At 54.7% G+C, this 27,396-nt stretch overlaps 1 protein-coding gene across 1 annotated transcript in view; it reads left to right on the top strand.

The window, feature by feature from the left end:
• MGMT (O-6-methylguanine-DNA methyltransferase) overlaps positions 1-27,396 on the top strand; it is a 207,821-nt gene that overhangs the window by 23,058 nt on the left and 157,367 nt on the right. Inside the window, exon 2 of the mRNA XM_040991923.1 lies at positions 20,903-21,039. Within this exon, the coding sequence (XP_040847857.1) occupies positions 20,915-21,039 (125 nt within the window). The 5' untranslated portion in view covers positions 20,903-20,914. The remainder of the gene's footprint in view (positions 1-20,902; positions 21,040-27,396) is intronic.

The following is a 27,396-nucleotide window of genomic DNA, read 5'->3' as shown; positions in this document are numbered from 1 at the left end:
CTGCCTTTTCATTTCCTGATTGGAATGCTATCAGGAAGAGCTGCCCTTCGTTCCCTTTGATTTTATTATTCAATGAATTATTTATGTCAGCCTCACAGTCCCTTAGTGTTTCACGGACCGAGGTCCATAGCTTCGATGTTTGTTCCTCCAGTTGTACCCACATGGCTCCTGGCAGGCTCGCGAGGAGGCGAGTGTCTGTCTGGAGGACTCTCCATCCTTTCCGTGGTGCTATGGGAAACTCACGTGGTCAACGGGAAACTTTTCCAGGCTTGGCTGTCCTCGGAAGCCTCACAGGTCCGTGAGGACAGTGTCCCCACCAACCCTGGACATGTGGCCTTGCGTGGACTGAACAGGTGTGGGTGCTGCTTGTGTGGAGCCCACTGGCGCACACACAGACTGTGGCTCGATTGGGTTTGCTGGTGGCCTTGGGCTGTGCAGCTGAGCTGACAGGAAAATTAGACTTGTTTCCAGTTGCACCAGGAGAAGCTGGAGGCTTGTTGAAGGAACTTCTAAGAAGTTGAGAGACTTCCTTTTGCATAGCAGAGGATACAGATGTTGAAAACTAATTGGGAATTAATCGCCGTGCAGTTTTACTGTTGCGTATGAATTGGTGAGGTGTTCCCTGTTGCTGCTTGGCTCGGCACACCATTATTTTTCTTTCATGCTTCTTCAACACAGCTTTGAGTATGAACTGATTTCGCGAATCTTGGTACTGGAAAATGGCCTTACAGACTCCTGGGGTGAGTGCTGTGGCACAACGACCGAGATGTTTGGATTCCTGGATCCGAGTTCCCATTCCACGTGTGATCAGCTTTCTGCTGACGTGCGCCGTGGGAGGCAGGCAAGCAAAGGTTCAGACACCTCACTCCTTGCCATGCACAGAGAACCCTGGATGGAATGGCTGACTCCTTCCCATGCATAGAGAGCCCCGGATGGAATGGCTGACTCCTTGCCGTCCAGAGAGCCCCGGATGAAATGGCTGACTCCTTGCCGTCCACAGAAAACCCTGGATGGAATGGCTGACTCCTTCCCATGCATAGAGAGCCCCGGATGGAATGGCTGACTCCTTGCCGTCCAGAGAGCCCCGGATGGAATGGCTGACTCCTTGCCATCCAGAGAGCCCTGGATGGAATGGCTGACTGCTTGCTTCTGCCTGCCCCACACCCAGATGCCAAAGGCATTCATAGGGCAAGCCAGTTGATGGAGATTCTTGCTGTCTGTTATCTTTCCTCTCCCCCACCTTTTAAATATATGTAATACAAATAATAAAACTTTAAAGCAGCTGTCTCAACAATGGAGTTATGTGGTAGGCACAGTACTTCAGCAAGTATGTTGAAGCAGGAATTAAAGGCATAAGTCAGGAGCTGGCTCCGTGGCATAGCAAACTAATCCTGCTGTGGTGCCAGCATCCCAAATGGGTACCGCTTCATATCCCGGGAGCCCCGCTTCCCATCCAGCTCCCTGCTTGTGGCCTGGGAAAGCAGTCGAGGATGGCCCAAAGCCTTGGGACCCTGCACCCGTGTGGGAGGCGCCAAAGAAGCTCCTGGCTCCTGGCTTTGGGCCAGCTCCGCGCTGGCTGTTACAGCTGTTAGGGGAATGAACCAGCTGATGGACGTTCTCTCTCTCTAATTCTTTCAAGTAAAATAAACACATATTTATAAAAGAAAACATAAGAGGTTATTTTGGTGTAAAGTGTTTTGAATTGCATGGATGTTGTTTCATGTATGCCACGTGGAGAACTTTCACCTCAGTCTAAGTCTCGGTAGGACTGCTATATCTCAGAGCTGTGTGTCCAAGGTGAACTGAGGCCACATCATCCAGTGTGGTGACTTCCTGGTGCCAGGGCCCACAGGGGTTCCCGGGGCCTGGGGTCCTTGCTTGCCCTTGACCTAGCCATGGTGGGTTCTCTTCCGCCTTTGAGAGGGATGTGGCCTGCGGGCTCTGGGGCCCGAGTCATTGCCCCTTCCTGTGCTCTTGACGCTGATGCCTCTCGGTGTGTCCTGTGTCCCTGTGGGGGAAGGCCAGCTTTGGTCTCCAGCCCGGAGCAGGACCACTTTTCCTGGTGAGGAACAGTAGTTCTTGGTTTCTAGGAAGTCTGTCCTTTAGGCTCTTCAGTCTGTTGCATACTGGTTTGGAAAGTGGGCTTGGGATGGCCGTGGGATTGGCAGGTCTCTCGTTCCTCCAGGGGGCACTTGGCTTTTGTGATGGTGGTTGCAGTTTGCATGCCTCGGGCTTTGATCTGCTCATCACCAGCCTTCCTGATCTGAGGTGTACCATCCATGGGGCAGTCTGGGCTTGTCTCCTACCAAAACAGCTGTTGACGGCAGTGCATTCACCCCCACCCTCCTGGGGACCCGAGCCACATTCCTGGTGCAGCAGCAGGAGGGCTGTGTTGGCAGCAGAGTGTCTGCTGGCCCCAGGAAGTGCCCTCTCCGTGTCCTCAGGTGCTCTCCGGAAAGCTGGGGGACATGAATTCAGGCCAGCTGTCACCCAGGTCTCTCTGCTCCCTTGCTGCAGCCCGTGCTGGAGCGACTGCACATGCGGGGGCTTGCTCTGTGGTGGCTCTGTGCGGGGGTCTTTGTTTCTGCTCAGGCCTGGTCTTTACACAGGGTGGACCATGTCTGTCTGCGAGGGTCTGGGCGCATGTCTGGGCTTAGAAGTGTGCTAACCTTGGAGACACACACCTGCCACGTGTGTGTTGGGTCCTCGGGCTGCCCCTGACCCTGCCCATCTGTGGAGTAGATGAGGTCGTGTGTGGCAGGTCCCTGGCCCCGGCTTTGGAGCAGAACGAGGAGTGGTGGCACTGCCGCAGCGCCTGGCCTGTGCAGGTCGAGCGAGGCGTGGGCGCTAAAAGCCGCAGCTCCCCGCAGCAGGGAAATGTGTGCAGTTCAGAATATACTTGTGCTTTTTTATGAGTCGGCTGCGTATTTCATTCATATTTACAACTGAATATGAATGCATATATAAAGAGTTATTGTAAAGTCATGTTTGTTTATGTGGCCGGTCCAGGCTCCAGCCCGTTTCTTATGATTTGAAAGGGAGAGCAGTTAATGGTTTTGCCCATGCTACTTGGGTTTTTTTTTTCTTTTATTATCTCCCAGCTTCTCCTCCTCAGGTGTGTAGCTATTTTAGCATTATGAAGAATGATGGATGATTCTGGAAAGTTTCTTTGGAAGCACTTCTGATATTGTGCAGTGCACTTGGGGGCCAGCTGCACTCGACTGAGGCGTGATTTATCCGATGTCCCTGCCACTTCCCGAGATAAAGCTGCTGGCTTATCAAAAATGCCAGCAACTGCGATTTAGAATTTATAAACCTCCGTTTTCAAATAATTGTTCTGATTCCTTTCTGCCTTGGCAATAAGATGATAAAGGTAATTGCGCACAAATGTGAGATAGTGCCGAAATACAATAAAATTACCCTGAATTAGCTTGGCTTGTCGATGAGAAGTATTTATGAAATGTAGTGTTGCAATAAGGGAGAGTGGTATCATAGCTGGAAGGTAAGTTATGGCCTTAATGTAATACTCTTTGAAATTTAAAAAAGAGACCGTCGCTGGGAGGGTCATTGTGTTTCTGAAATGAGGCCGTGCTGATGCTCGTAATTGACAACAATAATGTGCCGAGGTAATATCTTTGATTGCGTTACGCTGGTTTCCCTGCCTGGGAGCCGGTCTCCTGACTTCGGCTCTCACACTCGCGTGGGTTGCTGTGGAATGCAGGGTTGAGTGTTCTCTTTGTCTCCTTGTCCCTTCTCCGTTGCTAAAGCCCTGCTCCATGGCTGACTCGGTCACTGGCCAGCCAGCGTCCAGGGATGTTTTGTTGTTCTGGCATTGGCTGTGGGTGTCCCCACACATGTGTCCCGTGCCTCCTGCGTGCTGTGCTTTATGACCTTCTTGTAGCGTTCCTGAGACACTGTCTACCGCCACTGCTCAAGGTCACACAGCAGCAGTTGCTCGCAATAGTAACCCATCGGGATGTTCAGAACAGACTGTGCTGGGACACCAGAAGCTCACCTGGGTGTGCGCTTGCAGTGGCAGGCGCAAGTGGAGGCCCAGGTTACTGAGCATCCATTACGTGAGCAATGGTGACGTCCGGGATGCAGTGGACAGCTTTTTACAGAGTTTCAAAGAAAATGAGATCCACCTTGCTACTGAGTTTCAGCTGGCTGCATTCCTGGAAAACCTTGTATGAGGTCAAACTGAAACACTTCCCGATGTGTACAGGGTAACTGGAATTAGCCTTCAATGTCAGTGCACTTGTAGACTTGAGCATGTTGCAGAACATCTGAAAATGACATAGGATATAGAACAACACTGTTGCTTGGCACTGTGCCACCTATTCCAGAACATTCTACATTCTTGATTCCCACCCTTGAAATGCCAGTGGGTTCCACAGTCATTGCAGCAACCACCAAATACCCTCCAGCTGTCCAGTGCCCCCTGCCCAGCAGGCCTGGGGAAGGATCTACAGAGAGCCGGTGCACCTGCCAGCCACATGCCCTTCTGTGGAGGATGCCTGTGTCCCCACAGGACATGTGGCCGCCTGGCCCTCGTGTCACGTGGGAAGAAGGGTCCCCAGAGTTGGAGCCTAGCAGAGGGCAATGCCTTGCCCCACACCCTCTGCCATGTGTTTGGCTTGGGTCAGAGTTAGCCTGCTGGCAGAGATCTCTCCCTAGCAGAGACCGTGAGAAACACTTTGAAAACAACTTTAGGAAATGTTGGAATCTTCTTGGAGTGTGGGATTCCTGCTGACAATTTTGGAAAGAGGGTGCTGGTCTGCTAGTTTTCCAAAGAGATTTAAGCACCGAGAGAAAATGTGTCCAGGGAAAATACAAATGGTTGGGATATTTTTTCCAGGAAGATTAAATGGAATGTAGGGAATTGGAGTGAAAGGAGAGGCAATGATAAATGTGTCCTGGGGCCCCTCCCTGCATTTTGGTGTTCTGGTCTGCTGCTAAGCTGTATGCTGTGAAAATGTCCTTGTGTATAAAAGTATGCAAAAGAAGTATTTTACCTAAAAATATAGTAAAGGCTTTGGTGATTGCCTGGCTTGCGTTTCACTGACACACGGAATGTCAGGGGTTTTCACGGTCTGGTGTAAGCATGTAAAGACAGTATACTTTCTCTAGCGTTCTGGTTGCAGGGTGAGTCTCAGGGTATAAGTGGCCATGGCACTGGCCGTGGCGCTCCGTCATCCTGTGGGCGTGTTCAGCCTTTTACTCCATCTTTGCGGTTGCAAGCTACACTTGGTCTGACCGGAGGTGGCGAAGCCTGGCCTGCTTGCTTTGTCGTAGCTTCTTGCTTGTCTTACTTGCATGTGTGTCAGGTTCTTTGCCTGTGTGGGGCTACTGTACTTGGGAATCCACTTGCTGTTTCAAGGAGTGGCGTGCCACTGAGTCTGTGGCCCCTGGTCCCTGGCCCTCCAGGGATCGTCTTGCCTTGTGTTGGGCGCTGAGGGCCGGGCAGGCTCCTGAGCGGCTCCGCAGACCGGCAGCTGGGATCCGGTCGGAGTCCGCTGTGGTTCGCTGCCGGGAGCGCTGCGTGCTTGGTCTTCTCAGGGTCCTGCCTGGACTGTACTGCTCCCATTCATCCCTACAGGTGCTCTGGCTGGCCCTGCTGAGGCAGAGGGGCAGTGGCTGGGTGTCAGCAAGCACCTGCCACAGAGAGCCTCTGACCCCAGGGGGCCTCACGCGTGGGTGGGATCTAGCAGGTGGGAGGAGAGAGTTTATGGGGGCAGGAGGGGAGGAGCTCGGGGGCAGGGGAAGTGGCCGTCAGGTGGCCTTCTCAGCAGGCCCGCGTCAGGAGGTGAGCAAGCGGGTTCGCCCCCAGAAGCGGTGCCATCCCCCCAAGGGGCCGCCGATCTCTAGCATGAGCAGCTTTCAGTGCTTGGGCAAACGTGATGACGCAGTTAGCTCAGGCCGGGTGGCTGACTGGATGAAAGTGGTCCCCGTGTTTTGTGAAGAAGGCTGGTGGGTGCTGCTGAATGCTCTGTCGGCCCAGCCAGGCCCTGGTCAGGTGCTGGCTAGTTCTGGCCCCAGAGGAGCTGGCCTACTTGGGCCTGCAGCCGTGGCCGTGAATCTGCAGCGCGTGGCTGCGGGACCTTCCCTGTGCCTGGCTTTACAGGCTTGTGCTTGTCTAGTTCTTTGGGGGCTGAGGCGTTTGCCTTTGCTGTATGAGATGTTTATTACTTACCCCAACGTGTCTGGAATATATATTGCTTTAAGCTGTGGCATGAAGTTTCCTCTCGTGATGGTTTAATCTTTATTGCTGGCTCTTGTTCACACGGTCCACATGACAGGCCCTGCCCCTCGAGACTGCGCTCCAAGTCGCATCTTCCGGTGGCATCACGTGCCGGGGATGGCGCCCTGTGCGTGGCCCGTGCTCACGTCCGTACTTCCTTGTGCTCGGCCCTTTCTGCGGCACTGGCTGTGTCTCAGCAAGGAGAGCCCGGTTTCCAGCAGGGTGGGTTACTTGGTTCAGGTGTCTCAGGTCAGCAGATTGGTGAAGCTGCTGCAGCTGTGTGGTTGGCGAGGGCGTGCAGTCGGTGTCTCCAGGGAATTGCTGTGGCCCACGGTTGTGCTCCTCAACACGGCTCTCTCTCACTGATGTCGAGTGCTTGGTTTGATTCCAGGACACTGAGGTTGCAAGCTCACTGGCATAACTCAGAATTTCAAAGGAAAATGACGGGCTTGTGGCTGCTCCGAGCTCCTCGTGTCCCTCAGCTGAGGAAAGTCACTGCCCGTGGCTCCGGAGAAGCAGGGGCCTGGGCGTCTCCGGGCGGGAGGTGACTGAGTCCCAGCCAGGGACAGGATGTGGGGGCTCTGGAGCAGAAGCACCCTGGCAGCCACGTCCTGCGGGAAAAGCCCAGAACCGTGTGTGTGCTAGGCTGAACCCCTGACGGTAGATGAGGTCTGTCACTCTCCCCGGCCTGCTCTGGGGGCCTGGCTCCTGGCCTTGGGGTCCCTGCAGGGCCCTCTGCCAGTGGGAGTGGGGTGCTGGCCTTACCACTGCGGCCGGACTGCCACCCCACAACAGGGCTTTGTATTTTGGAGCGAGCCTGGGAGTGATGGAGTAGGGCTTCCACTGGAGGCGCGGCGCAAGGTGATCCCGCAGAGTTTGGTGATCGAGTTGGTCTGTGCCAGTTGTGTGCTGAGTATAAGTATAAGGTGGGGTAGGGCGCAGAGGCAGGACCCCAGGATCAGGGCCCAAGCTTTGTACAGCATCTCCAGGGGAACAAGGAATGGAGCAGTGAGCAATGAGAGTGCCCAGACGAGGTGCCCTGGGCTGTCATCTGGGGCTGGGTTGTACCTTCTCACAGAACTGTGGCCGCCTGCTGCCTGCCCTTCAGAGCAGGATGGCGGCCTTCTCGGCGATGCTGGGATCCCCAGGGCTGTGCTGCAGGCTCTTAGAGAGTTACCGGGACAGAGGCTACAGAGGTGGGGCTGACAGGCTTACAAAGAGGAGGCTGCTTGGAAAGGTAACTGGAAATGAAATGAAAATGCTGGCTTGGTTTCAGAGCAGACATGTGGCATGACAGTTGGGACTGTGCTTGGCATGCCAGCGTCCCGTCTCAGCATGCTTTGAGTTCCTGTCTGAACTGCACTCCTGGTCTTCTATTCACTGGTTCACATTCCCCAAATGGCCACAGTAGCCAGAGCTGATCTGAAGCCAGGAGCTTCTTCTGGGTCTCCCATGGGGTGCAGGGTCCCGAGGCTTTGGGCCGTCCTCAGCTGCTTTTCCAGGTCACAAGCAGGGAGCCGACCCTGGTTCTCAATGCCGCTGCTGCCGGATGCTCCTGTTCTCTTAGGACCAGTGGTGTGAAACTTCAGGGACTTTCGAAGCAAAGCAACAGGCCACAGTGGGTGGTGTCCAGACTGGGAAAGGGAGGGTGTCCTGGAACACGGGCCAACACTGACAGGCCTGGAGGACGCTGTCACCAAGGGAAATGAGCCAGTTGAGCAGACATGTGCTGTATTAGCTCCTCAACAGGGCTGTTCGGAGAGAGCCGGAGTGCTGGTTCCTGGGGCTGCGGGGTGGGGCAGGGGACGGCTGGTTGTGAGGTGGTGTTTCTTCTGGGGTGATGAGAGAGCATTGGAGGCAAGAGATGCCACCGAAAGAACTGGGAAGGTATTTGATGCCGTTGAAGTATATCTTTACAAAACAGGCAACACAGAAAATCGTGTGTGTGTGTATGTGTGCTTTGGTACAATCAGCACAAGTGTGTTATGTTTAGAATGCTTTTACAAGCCCTCTTTACTTTTCTAAATTTATATAATTATTTGAAAGGCAGAATCGGGATAAAGCAGAGGGAGACAGAGATTTTTAATCCATGTGTTTACTCTCCCAGTGCCTATGACGGGCAGGGCTGGACGAGGCTGAAGCCAGGAGCCTCCCACATGGGCTGTCTTCCACTGCTTTCCCAGGTGTGTTAGCAGGGAGCTGGATTAGAAGTGGAACAACTGGGACTTGATCTGCTGGCCACAGGGTATGTGGTGTGTCAGGTGGCGGCTTAACTAGCTACCCCACAGTGCCAGCCCCATTTCATAACTTGTAAGTAAAGGAAGCTTAGAATAGCAAAGGCTGTTGCGTATGATGTGCCTGGTCATTTGGTACCAGGGCCACACTGCCCAGGGCTCCCTTCTCTCGTTGAAAAGCAGGCTGCGCTGGGGGCCAGGAGACGGCCAGCCTTGGAGCTGTGGCGTTCTTGACAGCCGGATGTTCCCTGGGACTCGGGCTTCCTTTGCAGTGAGCATAATGGATTTGCCTCTCTGAATACTGTTTGAAGAATTCATTGCTCCGTAATTTAGACAAAACACACCTGCTAAATAGTGCAGGAACAGCCTCGGCGTGGCAGGTCTTGTTAATTTTTGAAATGGATGGCGGAGGTTTTCCCGTGGTTGTGTTGTGAGAGCTCACCAATGTGAGATATAATCATATCAATCAATTATTTGGGCACGGATTGGATATGGCTTACATATAATTTTATAATACCCCTTTTTCAAATGATAATATTTGCGTAGCACTCTGTCATGGTTTCATTTGCAGATAAATTGGTTGCAGGTTGGTCTTTGTTTTTCTTGAATCAGACTCATTGTTCAGACGCGGTTCCTATGGTCGTCTTACCATTGTCCGCAGCGAGCACCTCGGATGACTTGAGGCATAGTTACATTAGACATTAAGTTTTTGTTGAAGACACTGGGATTCCTCCTGGTTCAACCTGAGACCCTCAGACTTTGCTTTCTTTCCTTTTTTTGTGTGTGCATACTGAGAGGGCAGTTCTGATCTGTGTCCTCCCCTGCCCCATTCATGTGATGACACTGAGTCCCCAGGGATCAACAATGGGATTGGAGTTTGAGAGGGGAGACCCAGGGAGCTGGCCCTGGTCCCCGGCAGGGGCACCTGGGCAGGGCACCATGCCTGAGGAAGTGGAGCCTCCTGGGCAGGCAGGTGTGGGCGGTTTGATCTTGGACTCAGCTCTGGGCAGGGCCCTGCTCGGGTGGCAGTTGGGGGACAGCAGAGTTCTGGTGTGGCCTTCATGTCCCAGGAGCTCAGAGTCCAGCCAGGTATGGCTGGCCTTGACCCGTGGCCACCATTTAAGTCGGAACTTGAGGTGGTGACACCTTGACACTTGTGTTTGTACCTAAATGGATGATTTAGATTTCCATGGACAGGTGTGGGTACTTGGTTCAGCAGTTACAGCACTGGCCATGTGCATGTAGGAGTGCCAAGGCTGCACACTGTCTCCCGTTCTTCAGTGCAGATTCTTGCTGATGTAAGCCTGGGAGGCCGTGGGGATGGCTCAACTCATTGGATCCTGTGCCAGAGACCTGCACTTTGGGCTCCGCTGCTGGCTTCAGTGTGGCCAGGCCCTGTCGCAGGTGTCCAGAGAGTGAACCAATGAGTGGGAGCTTTGTCTCTTTGCCTCCAACTTTGAGAATTGTGTGTGAGGTTGGGCCCGAGGTGGCAGAGCAGGTGTGCTGTGAGGAGGAACGCGTGCTGAGAGTCCGTGTGGTTTGTTCCCACATACACGTGTGGAGGTCCCTGCTGACCACTGCGAAGCCCAGTCGAGGGAGGGGAGTAGTTTCAACACTCTTTCTAGGGCTTTAGATCTTGTTTTAACTAATGAGCGACCATCAGCCAGGGGCCAGGGCGTGTTCCTGGCATCAGCCTTGTACTTGGAACTTCTTGTAGGAACAGCCTGTTCAGGTCCATGTGGTTCTCAGCTCAACTGTCCAAGCAGGAGCTCCTGGCTGTTTTGGTAGTGTTCTGTTGATATTTTCTTGTGCCTTCCAGGGCACCCACCAGTGGCCTTAGCACCTCCACCAGGCCCCTCCGTGGTCACTGTCAAGTGGGTGGTGTCCGCCTTAGCGCCATGGCTTCCGACTTGGAGGTTCAGACAGCAAGCCCACACAGTCCCTAGGACTCGGGCCCTCCTCTGGGACACTTTGCTCGACTTACTTCCTAATGGAGGAAATACTAGAAAATATTTTATTTTAGTTGATTTTTAGTTCATGTGAATGGCAGAATCACAGGGAGGGGGGCAGAGCAAGAGAGCTTCTGTGTGCTGGATGGTTGCAAAGGCCGGGTCTGGGTCGGGTACCTGGCACTCCATCTGCATCCCTGGCGTGGGTGGCAGCATCCAGGTGCTGATGTCCTTGCCCGTGCTTTGCCAGGCGCACTAGCAGAGACCTCTATTGGAAGCACAACAGGTGGGGTGCCAACCAGCACTCCAGTTTGCCAGTGTGATCAGCGGCAGCCTAACCTCCTCTGACACATTCTGGCATTAAAAATACTCTAAAATACTAAATATGGAAGAAAACCATAGACTGCATAAATTGTGGAGAAGTTGGGGCTGACTCTGGTATCCCCCACGGGCCCTGGGTTAGGGTGCTGACTTCTGATCCAGCTCCCTGCTGGTTCTCCCGCAAGAGCAGCACAGCAGCAAGTACCTGACACCTGTCCCTGGGGGAGACAGGTGATGCTCCTGGCCCCGCCTGGCCCGGCTCCAGCTGCTGCAGCTTTTCGGGGGAGTGAACTTGCAGACGGAAGGTTCTCTCTAACTTTGACTCTAAATTACTCTTTTAAAAATTGTGGAAAGACAGAATGTAAAGATCGGTTTATTTTGGTATAAAACATTTTGGAAGCTGTGCGTACTTTATTTGTAATGTGAATACCTGTGCATGTGGACTTGACTCACATTTTTTTGCCCCCATAAGAGGCTGACATTTTAATTCCGTCTCCCATGAGCTCTGTCCTCCCTCTGGGTTTCAGCACCCCTCGCTCCAGAGCCTGTGGACGGACGGGTCACCTGCACTGTGATGTCATTTCTCTGCTGGTCCCAGCTTCCTATAAATTTTGTTTTAACTGTTATAATTAAGACTTGAAGACTACCGAGCTGTCTTGGAGGGGAAGGACCTGTCTCTTTCTCCAGGGAAATAATTAATTGTTAGGGTATATGGTTTTTGAAGAATTTACTGTAAGATAAAAGACCAGTCCTTTATCCTTGCATTTATTAGTATTTAATCAAATGGCAAGTGCACTCTGGGTGTGGAAATCTTGGCTGCGGCTGCAGGATTAGCCTGAATTATTGTTGAAGGAGTAAAGGGTGCAGAATTATATGCCCAAGTTATCAAGTCGCGGATAGGTTTTGGGTCTAATGTAACCAATTTAGAGCGTAAAGTTTCCTGCATTCTGAGCAAGGCCGTGGGTTAATCATCTGGCAGCTGGGGGTGCTTCCGCGACTGCCTGGCCTTGGGGTGGACTGGCATTGGTCCCTCCGCCAGCCCAGGCCCTGGCCAGAGCCTGGTGCCGTGGGCACCCAGCTCCTCCTCCGGCACCCGTGCGTGTCTGGAACATCAGACTCTTCCTCCCAGGACACCAGGTCATCAATCACTGCTTGCTTGGCGCCCGAGGGCCCGTCACTGCAGAAGCATCTAGAGGCTCAGTCTTGATTAGGGCAGGGAGCTCTCGGCAGTCCCAGGCCCCAAAGCTCAGCAGGCCCCGGCACTCCAGAACATGCTAGAGTGTGTGTGTTGGGGGTAAAGTGTCAGAGACGATGGTGGGGAAAGTATCGGGGATCTCTGGGGGATGGGGACCCTCTAAAATTCATTCTACTTGGATCTGCCTCCAGACATATGTAGCAAGCTGGCCTTGAGCTGGGCTCGGTTGTCCATCTTGCAGGCCTCATAACTGGGTCGTTTCTGGGGGTTCAGCATCAAGGCTGTGACAACTGAATTTGGTGGCAGCTGTGGGGGCAGGGATGGTGCCAGTGACACTGGGTCATGGTCAGGGAAACTCGCATTTGACATCGTCATGTGTCCTGAAATATGTTCTTTTGATTATTTTTCTCCCACATGATGTTGTGCAAACTCTTTTGGGTCTAGAACCCTGGACCTGTCGACCCTGCCATGGTGCCTGGCTAGCCAGCAGTTTCGGGACTGGCTGTGTCTCAGGGACCCAGAGAGCTGGTGTCCCCAGGCAATGTCGGAATAGCTGTGTGACCCTGCCAGCTCCACGGTCTGCCTCAGCTTCCTTGTCTGAGAGGTGGGGATGCTGGGCAGGCAAGAGGCGCATGGAGGGCTTGGTGCCTGTCACTCCCAGGCCCTGGAGGCTGGTACCAATGGGGCTGGAGATGCCCTGGACCTGGCCAGCTCTTTGGTGAAGCCACCAGGCATCTCGGGTCACTGCCTCTGAGCTGTGATGTGATGGTCCCCAGGGCTTGTACCTGATAGCTGAGCTCAAGTTCACTTCAGTAGAGACAGTGTTGGGCAGCCACACTGCTGGTCAACCCCAGGGGTGCCCAGGTGGCCTGGAGCAAGGACCGGAGAAGAAGTCTCAGGTATTGCACTGAGGGGCCTGGACTTGTTGCAGATGGCACATGCTACTGCGTGGACAGAAGCTCCTGTCCCTGGGCAAAGTACTGGAGCACACAGGCTGTGTCCTGGCGCTGGGGCCAGAGCCCTGTTCTGTTCAGCATCTTAGCGTGAGTCCCATGCTGGTGTTGAGGACACACTGGGGGAGTGGGGTGCCGATGGGAGTAGGGGGTGGGAATTGTAGTATTAAGGCCACTGGACTCTAACCCTCTTCCTCCAGGCAGGGGTGACCTAGGCTTCAGTGTGGCTCCGTCGCTGCCCACTGCTTGCTGAGGAATGCCAGACAGGAGTCACTCCCCTGAGTCCATCGTTGTGGACAAGGGTTTGAACTTGAACTTGGAGATGAGCCTTCTGGCCAACCCAGGTGTGAGCTAATGATATTGTAAATGAGCAGGAAAGCACAAAGCTTATATGCCAGTGCTGTCTGTGCCAGCTGGAGGCTGTGTCGCTGCTATGTGTCCCTGTAGTCTGCCCTTGCACCTGCCTCGGCCTTTCCTGGACAAGGGCGAGTTTGGTCTTGTGCTGCCCTGCAGGGGTGTTGGTGGCATCTGCCCCTACCCAGGCCTGGTTGGGCACTGTTGAGCTTCTGCAGGTTGGGCCTGCTTTGCCTAATTGGGAAAGCTGGCCTCTCCCTCAGATCCTGCCCGCCTGCTTCCCGAGTAACTCATTCCCTAAGAAGTCAGCCACCTTCACCCGACTGGAGAGGCGATGAAGGATGGGGTTATTTTCTGCCATGACATATTTAAGCCAAGGCTCCCTAAGACACCACCGCTTTAAGAACTGACATCTCACTGCGAACGGCTGCCTGCCACCCTCTTCTCCCACTGACAGACTGTCAGGGCGCTGCACGGTAGTTAGTCGGCACCTGGAGTGCTGCAGGTTTGCGTCCCGCGGGGGGCTGTGCTGGTGGCAGGTGAGAAGCCGGCCTGGTGGGAGGGCTGGCTCACCCCCGACAGCCTGAGCCCGTGGGGTGCTCCAAGCTCAGGGCCCTGCCCCCACCATCAGGGTCCTCGCTGACGGTGGCACGCGCTGGCTTTGGGCCCAGCAAGGTAAATGAAGTACTCGTGGTCAGAGCGGAATTTGGGATGGGAAGTTTGATGGGGGGGGTGCAAGGCCTGGGTGTCTTGGGCGTGGGTGTCAGCTGGTACCTGTGATCCTTGTTGTGGGGTTCAAGGCCCAAGCTGCTGGGTGGGCCTAGTGAAGAACACAGCCCTTCCTCTCTGCACCATGCCAGCTCCCCCCTGCCCAAGGGTCAGAGCCCAGGGATGTCTGCCTATGACTGCTCCCTGGTACCAAGAGGCAAAGCCGAAAAAGAAAATGGGTTCTATTTGGGTACTTGAAATTCATGGAAAATGATATCAAGTAGGCAAGTTTATTTTGTTGCCAAACAGCAGAAATCCATGAAGTGTTTTCACTACTCAGATTTTCACAAACTTAAGAAAACAAACAAACAAACAATAAAAAAAAAAAAACACCTCAATGCAGAGAGAGGAAGAAGAGAAGTTCCATCCAGTGGCCGCCATAACCGGGCCGAGGCCACAGCGGGCCGGAGCACTGCCTGGGTTCCACGTGTGGGTGGCAGAAACCAAGCCCTTGGCCATTATCCACTGCCTCCCAGGCACATAGCAGGGGGAGTGGGAAGAATGGAGCAGCTGGCATTCTAACTGGGATGCAGGTGACACGAGCTGCTTGCCCTGCCTCCTGTGGACGCTCTGAAGATGTGTTCTGTGTATGGAATTCAAGAGTCTTGGTGCCCGAGTAAGCTTTACTTCCTTTTCCCTGGGCTTTTTGAAGATTCTTCTGTATGATTTTTAAATGTTGGCAAGTGCCATGTTGGAGTAGGTATATGGCCTAAGCAGGTTGCCTGCTCCACGTGTCAGAGTGGTTGGTTGCATCGTTAGCTTGGCATCGAGTGCAGCTCCCTGCTCCCGTGGGGGGAGCATGCCTTCAGGAGAAGGCTTGCAGTGAGGTCCTGCTGTGGAAGCAAGAGACCTGTGGAAGCTGGGATCCCAGGGACTTAGCTGCAGACAAGGAGCCTGTTGCCTCCACCCTGCCTCAGTGGTCTGACCATCCAGGCCGTGCAAGGTGGTCTGGAGGGCCAGCTCTCAGCAGCCCTGCAGTGGTGCCCGCGTGTCATCCGCATATGGCATTGCGCCTGGCAGAATGGATTCGGCTTGTGTCCCCGCCGCTCCCCTTGGGTCCTTAGGCTGCAGAGAACGGAGCCATTGCTGAATGCGGCCCAAAAGTTCTCCATCCCTGCGGCTTGCCCCACCCCAACCTCGCACCTCTTGTGTTGGTCCTTGGTTAGGAGCCGTTCCTGCCCCTTGCTTCCCCTCCCTGCGAGGCTGGCTTTGGGATTAGATGACAGACAAGCGGAGTGCCTGTCTGGGGTGACACCTGTACTCTTCCTAATGAGCACAGCCTGAGGAGGGTTGCTTCTCATGGCCCTGCTCTGCAGGAGGACAGCTGAGCCGGTGTGGGTGTGGAGCGCCTTGCAGAGGTCTCCCTTGTCACCAGGCAGAGCCCCGCCTGCTGTGGCGCAGGTGCCGCTTCTGGAGTCACTTGGTTAGGGCCCTTCTCTGCCCTCTGCTTCCCAGCGTTTTCCCGGCAGGGATCTGGGTGACAGAATGACTAGCAGCGCAGGGCGTGGAGCTGTGACACAGTTCTGGAGCTTGTAGAAACAAGCCACGAGCAAGGCCGAGGGAACAGTTTCTGTCTGGGGTCTCTTGCTTCTAATGCAAGGGAGCTGGCCTCTGGCGCCAATGGCTTAATTCAGAACATTGTCATTTAAACGCCATTCATGTTAAAAGGGAGATGAAACGAAATGCACTTCATTTTTTCAGAGGTCTCCAAATAGCCATGAAAAATCAATTTTTTTTCTGCCACCAATTAATGTCAGCCGCTCCTGCGGCTTTAGGTGGACGCCATGGAGTTCGCACAGGGAGCCGGCCCGCCGGGCTCCAAGCCTTGCCAGACTGGGTGGCGGGTTTGTGCTTCCAGGGAGCTGGGAGGCGGGAACTGGAGGGTTGAGGAGGCCAGGAAATTAAGCCTTTGATCCCCAATGCTCCACATGGACCTGGTGTGCTGGTCTTGGCCGCCAGCCGCGTCCTCAGAGCTGGAGTTGAGTGGACCCTGCCTGTGTGGTCAGGTCCAGTCCTGGTGCTGCAGCTGCACGTGTTTACTCCATTGCTGCTGGCACTGCTGTGAGCCGTGAACTCAAAGCTTTGGGCCCTGGGGCTGGGGCAGGGTGCTGTGTTCGGCTTGTGCAGGCCTGGGCACACAGGGTTTGCTGTGTTCTGCTGTTTGACACACGGGCTGTTGGGGCTCGGTCAGGATCTGCTCTCTCCTTTTTCCTCAGTCCCCACACTGCGGGGTCCCTCCATGTCCCACAGGGCCCCCCTGGCTGCCTGGAGGAGGGGGCCCAGGTCAGCCCAGGGTTTGTGTAGCTTCAGATCTTGTTTGCACTATGCGCTCAAGCTGTAGGGTTTTCCCTTCTCTGGCCTGGGAAGCAGCCCCAGGTGTGCCTTCCATGGCAGCAGGCCCTGCTGCGTCCCCCGGTCCCGTCGCAGCCTCCCAGCGCCTCTCGCTCTGCCCACCGTGGCATTGGCATGGTTAGCATTCATGGTCATTTCCCTTCTGGCTCACTGCTCCCGCATCTGCCCCAGCCCAGACCCTGATCCTCTCTGGTTTGGTGTCTACTGTGTCTGTCAGTTCCTCCTCCTCCAGGAAGCTGGCCTGGCTGCCTCGGGCCATTAGACTGACCACAGCATTACAGGCTCTTGGTAATCATGGACTGACCCTCCTGGGTTCTTACCTTGCTTGCAATCTCCAGGTTGTGTAAGCAGATCATTTATTCAACAAATTATGCTGCACCCTTAAAGACATAGCAGATACTAATCCACTACCCAGCACACAACCCTGGATGGTTAATGCTACTCTGGGTTGTAGAGACCAGGAACTCCTCAGAGTGCTGGCTTGAGACAAACTGGACTTTCGTTTGGACTGGGGGCCAGGGTCACTCTGGGCTCGGGGCCTGTCCTTCATGTCACTAGGTGGTTGCCACACCTCCCTCCATCACAGCTGTCAGGATAAGGAAGAAAGTGTCAAGCCTGATGGCATGTGTGTGTTGATGCCTTGATTCACTCATTGGCCACTGCGGTCCTGTTTCTGCTGCCCACGGAGGCTGTGCTTTAGTTCAAGAACATGCAACAGGTAAACCAGATGCTTCGGCTATCATTGCACACCACCCAAGCGCTGGAGAGAATGCAGTTCTGAACAGGGTGGGAGTGATCATGCTTTAGGGAGGCTCCTCCCAGGAAGTGCCATTGGATCAGGGTTGAGTTAACTGTGCTGCCACGGGAGGGAGACCCCCTCGGGGAGCGTGGGGTTCAGCATTACGGGTCCTGAGGCAGGAGCCCCGGGCTTGGGGAGCAGCAGAAGTCGGGTGGGAGAGGGGTTGGGTGGTGCTGGTCGGAGATGGAATCAGCAGGGGAAGCGAGACCCTGTTTCTGGGGGTTTGGACCATACCCAGAGGAGTCAGTCTCTTGGTGATGGGCCCAAGGGGTGCATCTGGAGAGCTTGGGGTTCATCCCTCAGTGTGACCACAGCTCGGTCTGCCTGGCAGGTGGAGAGGGCGAGGCCGATGTGGAGGGTGACGCCACTGCCCTGTGCCCCGTGGAGTTTCAGGTGTTAATGCTGTGTTCCTCCTTGTAAGATATGCTCACGCTTCCTCCAGAAACCCAGAAGCTTAGCTAGGAAGTACTTGAAGTGCAGCTCTGGCTGGGTGGTTCCTGGCTAACAAGCTGGGAGTTTGGAGTCCTGGGTTTGCAGGGAGCAGCCAGCAGCACAGCATGGACCACGCTGCCCCTGTTCCACTGTAGCACAGTGGTCCTGTGCTGGCCGCTGCCTCCAGTTGCCCCATGTCCCTCCTGTGCCCCATTCAACTGCAGCACGGACCACGCTGCCCCTGTTCCACTCTAGCACAGTGGTCCTATAGTGGCTGCTGGGGCAGTAGGCCTGGCTGGGCCTAGAGGTCCCTGGGGCAGGGGTCCTGGCTGGACCTGTGAGGTCCCTTGGGCAGTAGGCCTGGCTGGGTCCGTGAGGTCCCTGCGGCAGTGACCATTCTTGGTCCTGTTCCAGCGATCCTGTTTATAAGGTCAGCAGTCTAGGAGCTGACTCCCTCACAGCACACTGCACCACATGGCCAGAGAGTAGGTCAGCTCCTGTCTGGAAGCCAATGGACTCTTGGGTCATCTCTGTTAGGAGCTGAATGTCCCAACTGGGTGTGAGCTGTGCAGAGTGTCCCTGCCTCCCACCATGGCTATGTGGCTAGCTCCTGGTCCTCTTGCTGCTCAGGGCATGACGTTCCTGGTGTGGAGTCTTGGCAGAAGGCTGGCTCATGTGCCTTGATGCCAGGCCTAAAGTACCACTGCTGTGCCCTGGGGCAGCGCTGCAGGCTGAGTCAGGATGGGCAGCTAGGAAGTGGAGGCAGCAGGTCCCTGGGCCTCAATAGGGCAGAGGCACTGCTAGTGGTGAGCTGAGTTTGGAGTTGAGGCAGCTCAGTGGGCAGCAGCGGCGAGCCCACAGCCTTCTGACTGCTTCCTGGGCCTGCCTGGGCCTGAGGCCCTCGCAGGGCTCCTCTTGCCAGGAGCTGGTGGGGCTGAGCTGCCTGATGGCTACAGACCTTGTTCCTCCTTCGCCTTGCCGGAGCTCACCCTGTTACCCTCCACCCTGGCCCTGCTGTGCTGGTCGGGGTGAGCGGAGGCAGGGCCCCATGTGGGTGGATGCAGGAGATGAGTGCGCACAGCATGTCCCGATTGTGTCCCTGGACCGCCAGCTGTCTCCCGAGAGACCCTCCAGGATGGTTGGGAGATGGAGTCTTGATGGGAGTGGCAGCCAGCCCCGTCCAAGCCATTGAACATGCGTGCGCTTGCATTATCTCTGCAAGACTGCATGCAGCTTGTAACATGCTGTGTAGGGGCAGTGCCCCGGCAGGGGGGGTGCGTCCGGGTTTCTGTCTTTGGCCTAGAGCTCTGTCCCTCTGAGCCCAGTCTTCTGCAGATACATGAGGAAATTGGTCCTGATACTGGGCCAGTGACTGCCTCGGTGGCTGTGATGACCAGCCACACCCCCCGCATGCCTCTGTCCCTGCCCAGGACATGTCTGCAGGTTCAGATGGGGCAGCGAACACTCCCTAGCTGGGGGAGGAGGAGTGGCTGACACGGGTGAAGATCAGGCAGGGTCTTGATGCTGTGGATAGAATTTGGGGGCGAGGATGAGACACTCTGGGGGTACCACGTGGAGGACCTGTGGCAGAGATGGTGAGTGTGGCAGTGTGTGTGGGGGAGTGAGTGAGTGGGCCTTTATACCAGGTGTGACCTCACCCTGTGCTCACCTGGGTATCCTACAGATGGAGCTCACAGGGCCGGGGTGCTTGGTGCGGCTGCTGGGGTGCAGCAAGCCTTGAGGGCCCAGGACTGGGAGGGGATGGACAGCCCAGGTGGTGTGGGGCCACGTGAGGGTGGACGAGGCCGCCAGGTGAGGCTTTGCCAAGGGGAGACCAGGTGGCATGAGGAAGAAATCAATCATGGGATAGAGCAAATGGCCTGATGAGAGAGAACAGGACAGGAAGGAGCACAGGCCTAAGGGAGGACCAGGCAGGAAGGAGCACAGGCCTGAGGGAGGACCAGGCAGGGTGGAGCACAGGCCTAAGGGAGGACCAGGCAGGAAGGAGCACAGGCCTGAGGGAGGACCAGGCAGGGTGGAGCACAGGCCTGAGGGAGGACCAGGCAGGAAGGAGCACAGGCCTGAGGGAGGACCAGGCAGGAAGGAGCACAGGCCTGAGGGAGGACCAGGCAGGGTGGAGCACAGGCCTAAGGGAGGACCAGGCAGGGTGGAGCACATGGCCTGTGGGAGGACTAGATGGGCAGGAATCCTAGGGCCGCCATGGTTTGGGGGCCTGTGGCTGGCTCCGCAGCTTCGGGAAGAGGCAAGCTGAACCATGCAATGGTGTTTCTGTGGGGGACAGTTTGGAACAAGTTTGAGTTGTGGCTACCAAAAAGGCAGAGATGTGGCCAACCAGCCAGCTCAGGAGAGAGCATGGGCCGGAGGGTGTCGGTGTTTCTCACAGGTGCCACAGGCACAGGTGGCATCCACGCTGGTGCATCAGGTTGCCAGGAACTGGAGAAGGAGCCAGAAGGGAGAGGGCGAGGTCCCCGCCACTGGCCAGCGCTGTCCTCAGGCCTGTCCTCATCTCTGGGTATTTTTAACGGGGCAGTTTGGTCAACCCCAGGACTGGCTTCTGGTAGGTCTCTGTCCGTGTCTTTGTCTTAGCTCATTAGCACGGGGCAGGTCCATGGAGTGATTTGTGTGTTTGTGCGTGGTTTCTTTATGACCAGGGGTGTTGAGGAAGGCCGTAGGAAATGTATATCATGACAGAACAATGCTGGGCTTCAAAACTCTTTTATACCGCCACGGGTCAACAGTTTCAGTTGCTTCCTGTGAATGGTTTGTGACCCTGCCCCTCTTCACTCTCACGTCTCTGCCTTGGTGCTGACTTTGCGTATCCCTGCCCAGCTGCCGCACGGCACAGATGCCCCCGTGGCCTTATTGAGGCAAGTCCTGCTGTTTCCCTCCTTGCTAACCTGCCTGGCGCTGGCGTGTACGCTGTTCACACCGTGAGTCGGTGCTGGGTGTCTGGGAAAGCTTTGCTCAAGTCGAGTTTGCCTAGTTTAAGCACCGTGGGAGACCGTGACTTCCGCCCACTCCACACTGCCTGGAGATGGATGAGAGCGAGCAGGCAGGCAGGGAGGACAGGGCAGTGTTGCTTGGCTGCTCCAGGTAATTGTGGTAATTTTTTGTCTTCAAAGAGGCTCTGTTGTAGAAGTGACACATCCTGTGCTTCGACTCCAGCGACAGGGAAGCAGCAAGCTCCCGAGCTGGAGTGACAGCTGCTCGCGTGTTGCTCTGCCCGGCCCGATCGGACCTTCCCGTGACCTCCTGGCTGACTCCAGCGCTCATTTCTCCCCAGGCACTTGGCCAGATGGACAGTACTTGTGAGCTGACATCCAGTTTGGTGGCCAGCCCTCTGGGGGCCATCGAATTGTCCGGTTGTGAGCAAGGTCTCCACAGGATCACGCTGCCAGGCAAGAGGACCCCCAAAACTAGGTAAGCGTGGCTCTGGGCCACACCTGTGTGTCTTGTGAGAGAACGTGCGTGTGCTGTGGCGAGCTGGCCCAGTGTTGACACTGCCAACTCCAGACACTGCTCCCAGGGGCTGCTCTGCAGGCAGCCGTCCACCACTGCGCTTCGGGACTCAGTGTCAGGGCCTGTCGCCCTGGAAGCCACCACCTGGGGTAACCACAAGGGGCAGCTGATGGACTGCGAGGCGGGATGAGCCCTCAGGGGTGTGACAGGGAAGTGTCCGGTCAGGACCAGTCTTCCCTGTGCCTCGGGTCCATGGAGGACTCCCCACGTGGGTTGTGCTTCTGCATCGGGCACGCAACCATTCCAGGCAGGTGCGTCGAGAGGACTCAGCATACTCTGGCATGGTGCGAGCTGGGCCGTTTTTCGTGGGATAGAGTCTCTCCCTGCACAGTCCCCACTCTGTTCTCTGATCATGAAAACGTGAGCTGGCGCTGTAACCGACTTTTCATTTGTTGATCACCAGTGCTCACTGTGCAATCGCGGTTCACGTGGTTTCTGATAGAAGGAAAAACCACCACTCCTGTGCTTGGCATTTGTCTTAACTGGCTAATGAACACAATGCCGGAACATTAAAGCAAATATGTAAGGGATGTAAAAATTGATTTGAACATCCCTTCCTCCGTGCCACGTGGAGCCCACGTGCAGTGATGAATAATGGCCCTTGCTGGCTGCAGAGCCACGTGCTCCGAGCGATCACTTCCTGCTTAGGACCGCACGAGAGCCTTGGGACTGGGGCTGTGTCCTGCTCGGTTTCTGGGAGACACAGCTGGCTGCAGTGTTGGGAAAATCACAGCCCCGAGTCACTTGCGGAGGAGGATGTCATTGAGTCTTGTAGCAGGTTTGGGTTTGCTTGTGCCATAAGCCATTGAGAAGCCTGGGGAGGAAAGGGTGAAACAGACTCTTCTGAGACCAGTGCCCTTCTGCAAGGTGAGGAGGCCCACTTTGGAGCTGAGATCAGAAAGTCCCTCGGGGAGGTTGGCACAGGCTCACCTGATCAGCCTCTGGTGCCGGGCTCAATGTGAGGCAGCAGTTTCTAGAGAAGACAGGTCAACAGGCCAGGCTGGCTGCTTGGTGGGCCTCGGGACTGGGCTGCTGGCGGCTTCCCGCTGGGCTCAGGGGGTGGACCTTGCCTTAGGGTGGGCAGAGGGTACAGTAGGGCTGGCCGCCTCCCCCACCGACGACTATCACTTGCCACACCTAGTACAGGTCAGAGTTGCCAAGTATGCACTGCCTGAAAGCAGAGGTGCTGTGGGGCAGGATGGAAATCGGACCTGGGGGTAGCCAGCAGGTGCGCTCATGTGTGTTCCCAAGTGGCTCGTCTGGGCAAGGGGAGCACTGGAATTTTGAGTGAAGTTTTCAACATTTTATGGCTTGAATAACTGAGCTAAGAGTTGTATTGTCCAATTCATATGATAAATGAATTACTCAATAAATTTTGACAGAAGTCTTCAACGATAGGACTACCACCCAAACCCAACATCTAGAACGCTCTGGAAAGTTCTCCTGCACCCCTTTAGATCAGTCCTTGTCTCTCTGGGCTTTTGTTTTCCACTCTCTTGACAAAATGTCTTGGTGTGCAGTTGCTGGATTGGATGGCAGAACTGTATGCTTGGGTTTAGGAGAAAATGCCAGAGTTTCCCCAAAGCTGGATTGCTCTGTGCTTGTACCAGCCATGCCAAGAGGGCTTTGGTTGCCCCCTGCAGTGCCAGGAGGGCATTTGTTGCCCCACCTTTCTCAGTGCTTGCTGTCAGTTGGTCAAAGCAGCGGCTCTGGCGTCTTGCTTCAATCTTGATAAGCACTTCCTTGGTCTCTTGTGCCCCTGACCCCTCACTGCTGGACTGGGCACCCACTCAAGCCTGGAGCTGGGCTTTGTGCCTGCTGTGGTTCCAGACTCTGGCTCCTGCCAGCCACATGTAAGGTGGGAGGCTCTGAGTTTTGTTTTCCTAAGAGTGGCGTTTGATGGGTAGTATTTTGTAATTTGTAGGAAGTGCAGTTTGTTCTGGGTTTTTAACTGTTTTCTGTCCTAAGAACTACTTGCCATTGAGGGTTTACAGGTGTGTTTTGATGTTTGTGGCCCGTTTGGAATGACCCCTTTGTGAAGGGCAGAGTTGTGTTGTCATACACTTGCAGTTGTTCCCACGTTGTGTGCTGATGGCATGTTCCTTTCCTGGTCAGCACACAGGTGACCATGCGGGGCTTCTCTGTGTATCCGGGTCTCATTTTCGTCTATTTCATACCAATTCTGTGCAGGTTTGGTTCTAAAACTTTGAGTTCATTTTTTTGAGTTTCTGAATTCTCCAACTTCTAATTTTTTAAAAGATTTTGCTTTCTGAGTCTTAGTTTCACATACTACGTTTAGAGTTAAGGTGTTCATTTCTACTAAAATCTTGTTGGTATTTCCCCAAATTGAATTGATGCATTTGGAGAGGATTGGCATCTTGTTAAGTGTGAGGCTTGCTCTTTGTGGCTGTGCCTTACCTCTCTGCATTTATTGGGGTTTTATTTTATTCTCTTTAACTGCATTTGTTTTCAACCTAAAGACATTGCAAAATTGATTTCTAAATAGTGCTTTGTCCTGGATGGCTTCAAAATTTACATCATCATAGCTGTTATGTAAACGGTCGGTTGGTTGGTGCGGGGACCTTTGTGGGTCGGTTGGTGATCCGTTAGGGTTTTCTGTGTAAAAATTGCACAGCGTCTTTGAATAAGGCGATCATCTTCCTTCTGTGTGTCTTCTGATGCACCAGTGGGAGGACGCCCCTCGTCCCTGGCGATGGTGAGCTTCTGCGTTCGCATGACGGAGAGCCACAGCTGGCCCCTGTGTCACTCCTGCTGGCACCCCTGCAGCAGGCAGCTCCCCTCTTGCCTGCCAAGGCCAGGCCCTCTGTTGAACTTGGCTAAATGCCACCTTCATTATTATCCCATAGTCTTTAACCAGAAGAGAAGAAATTAATCTCGGAGTTCTCAGCCAGTCTTGAGATACTGCGCTGCGTCGTCCTGACGCTGTGTGTGCATTTCCATGTTGCACGTGCTACGTGTGTGTCTTTGTGTCCACTCTGCTGGTTGACACCCGTCGTGCTCAAGAGGACTGTCCTCTGCTTTCCTCTCTGCTGTCCTGGCCGAGCTTGCGAGTGACGTCACTCTAAGGAGACGAGATGTGCTTGGAAGCGTTCCCTGTTCCCTTTCCTAGAAGTGACTTTTGGGGCTGGCCATGCTTTTCTGCACATTTTTGATAATGTCACATCTGATGGCCTCTTCTGGGTCTAGAGTTTGTGTAACCGGCTGTCCGCCTGGAAGTCCCTTGGCTTTCTCTACCCCTTGAGGGTTCTCCCTGACCTGGATTTTTGTATTTACTTGAAAGAGTTATGGAGGTGATAGGGGTGGGAAGAGAGAGAAATCTATTCAGTGGTTCCCTCCCCAGATGGCTTCAGCACTTGGGGTTGGACAGGCCAAAGTTGGGTACTTAATTTGGGTGTCTCCATGAGTGGATAGGGCCCAAGTAGTTGGCCTTCCTCTACTGCTTTCCCAGATTATCAGCCTGGAACTAGATTGAAGTACAGTGGCCGGGCCTTGAACTGATGCTTGCATGCGGTGATGTCACAGACTGAGGCCTCATACCCCAGATCTTTAGGGCACAGTGCTTTCTGCCATCAAGGCCCGTGAACATCTGCCAGGGACGGGCAGGGCCCATGGACTTGGGGCAGTGCAGCCGTGGGAGTCCAGTTGTTGACTCCATTGTGACCCCCGGGGGCAGGTGTTTTAAATGGAGTCTTAGGGGTGGAAAGTCCAGCCGAGTGCAGGTTCTAAGGAGGTTCCCAAGGAAACCACAATAATGGGTGCATGCATGAGACAGAGCACGGGAGGCTGCAGCCATGGGGGGCCCGGGAGAACCCCTTTTTACCTTCAGAAAGCCATGCACCTGCACCCGGAAACACAGGCAGTCCCCCAATCTCCAGCATCACCACACTGAGGGCTGCAACTCTTTTTCTTTTTAATATTGATTTTATGTTTATTTGAAAGTCAGAATTACAGCAAGAGAGACAGATCTTCTATCCACTGGGTCCCTCCCCAGGGGGCCACAGAGGTCAGAGCTGAGCTGATCTGAAGCCAGGAGCAAGAAGTTTCTTCTGGGTCTCCCACATGGGTGTAGGGGTCCAAGGCCTTGAGCCATCTTCGGTTGCTTTCCCAGGCCATAAGTAGGGAGCTGGATTGGAAGTGGAGGAGCCGGGACATGAACCGACGCCCATGTGGGATGCAGGCACTTGGGCAGCTGCTTGCCACACCCAGCATCAGCCCCCAGGGTCACTCTCCTGTCTACCTGAGTGCCTGCGGCAAAGCCAAGCTGGGCCCTCCTGGCTTCAGAGCCTTGTTGACCCCCTTCTGTTGAGTGCGTGTGAAACAGGGCTCTTGCTATATTTTTTTTTTTCCTAAAACCATGCTTATTCTTCAGTAGGTAAATTGCAGCTTTGGTGTCTTCAGCGAAATGCCATGCACTGTGCCAGGTCTGGCTCCGTGCCTGTGTTAGTTCCGTTCCCGGACCGTGATTCGGATGGCTTCTCACGGGTTATGCTCTGACCTTTTTCCTGCCTGAAGGGCAGTAACTGGGAATGTGACGGGTGGGAAACCTCAGCTGTGTAACTTAGCTTTCTGCCGATTGAGTTTCCCATTGGTGACTGTCATGCCAGGAGTTCTTGAATATTCTGCACTTTTACAAGAGCCCAGTGCATTCTTCCCCCTTGCCATCTTCTGGCAAGATGATTGGACCCCATATTTCCTCTGGGGGGAAGGGCTGTGGTCCATGTGTTTATTTTTCAAATGCTATTTTGGGGCTTGTTTAGTTTTCCATAGTTGATTACAGTCTTGAAAAAATGGTGTGTCCAGGCCTAGGTCATAATTGAGCTGCAGAAATAGTAGCAGCAGAACTCTTGGGGATGGGTACAGCTCAGTATTCACTCCTAGAGGAGGGAAGTGACTTTGTCATTAGTTTTCATGTAAACCTATTGCACTGTAAGTACCTTATTACTCACCATGTATCCGTGCCGGTTGCCATGTGGCATTTCTGACCGTGTGTGACATTGCTCTAGGAGGGAAGGCTTGGGGCTGTTTCTGCTGGTGGTGAAGTATGCTCAAGGTCATTTAAACTGTGCTTTCCCTCTACCTGCCATTACACCACCGCTATCTTACCAACACCCCCAGCCGCTAGCCCACTGTCCCCGGCCCCCAGCCGCTAGCCCACTATCCCCGGCCCCCAGCCGCTAGCCCACTGTCCCCGGCCCCCAGCCACTAGCCCACTGTCCCCAGCCCCCAGCCACTAGCCCACTGTCCCCGGCCCCCAGCCGCTAGCCCACTGTCCCCCATCCCCCAGCCGCTAGCCCACTGTCCCCGACCGCCAACCACTAGCCCACTGTCCCCCCAACCCCCAACCACTAGCCCACTGTCCCCCCAACCCCCAGCCACTAGCCCACTGTCCACCCGACCCCCAGCCACTAGCCCACTGTCCGCCCGACCCCCAGCCACTATGCCACAATTCTGTGCTAGGATTCAGAATCTTGCTTTGTTTTGTTTTCACGTATGATGAAGAACACACTATATTTGTGTCTGGCTTATTTCACATGAGCATGAATTCCTCCAGTTTGCCCATTTTGCTGCAAATGACAGGATTTCAGGATCTGTACAGGTGACCGGTGTGCCACCCGAACCATTCATCTGGGGATGGACATGAGGGTTCATCCTGAGGCTTGGTGGCTGTGACCTGTGCTGCGGGGGACGTGGTGGAGGACACAGCCCCTGATGCCGTGGGCTCCCGTCTCTGGGTGTCTGCCCGGTGGTGGGGTTGCTGCATCCTAGCACAGCACTGCTCCTAGTCTAAGAGCACTCTGTCCAGCTCTCCCAGGGCGTCACTGCTTTGCCCTCCTACGGCAGGATACAGGGGTTCAGCTTTCCCCGCCGTAACCTGCTGTGAGAACACAGGATGTTGAGTATTCTTTATCTGACGTGCCTGAGGTCAGAAATATTTTGGATTTTGGGGTGATGACTTGGGCGTGTTTGTCTAGATGTAAGGAGATGTCTTAGGGAGGCACTCAAGTCCAACAAAGTCACGTTCACATATTCTGCTACTTAGCGTGGAAGCCCTTGCATACAGCGTTCTTGGTTTCCTTCACTGTTTCTGCCGCCATCCCAAAAGGGCAGGGTGGATTTTCCGCTTGTGTTGTCTGTCCCAGTGCTCAGAAAGGTCTGGGTATTTGGAGCATTTTGGATTTGGGGGTTAGGGACACTCTGATGTGCTGCAGACGTTGACATGGTCCAGCCACACTCTTA

This window comes from Ochotona curzoniae, unplaced genomic scaffold (assembly GCF_017591425.1).
Source record: "Ochotona curzoniae isolate NIBS_2020 unplaced genomic scaffold, NIBS_Ocur_1.0 contig_66, whole genome shotgun sequence".
NCBI lineage: Eukaryota > Metazoa > Chordata > Mammalia > Lagomorpha > Ochotonidae > Ochotona > Ochotona curzoniae.
Note: the sequence above shows the minus strand (reverse complement) of the source record. Positions and strands in the feature narration are given on the sequence as shown.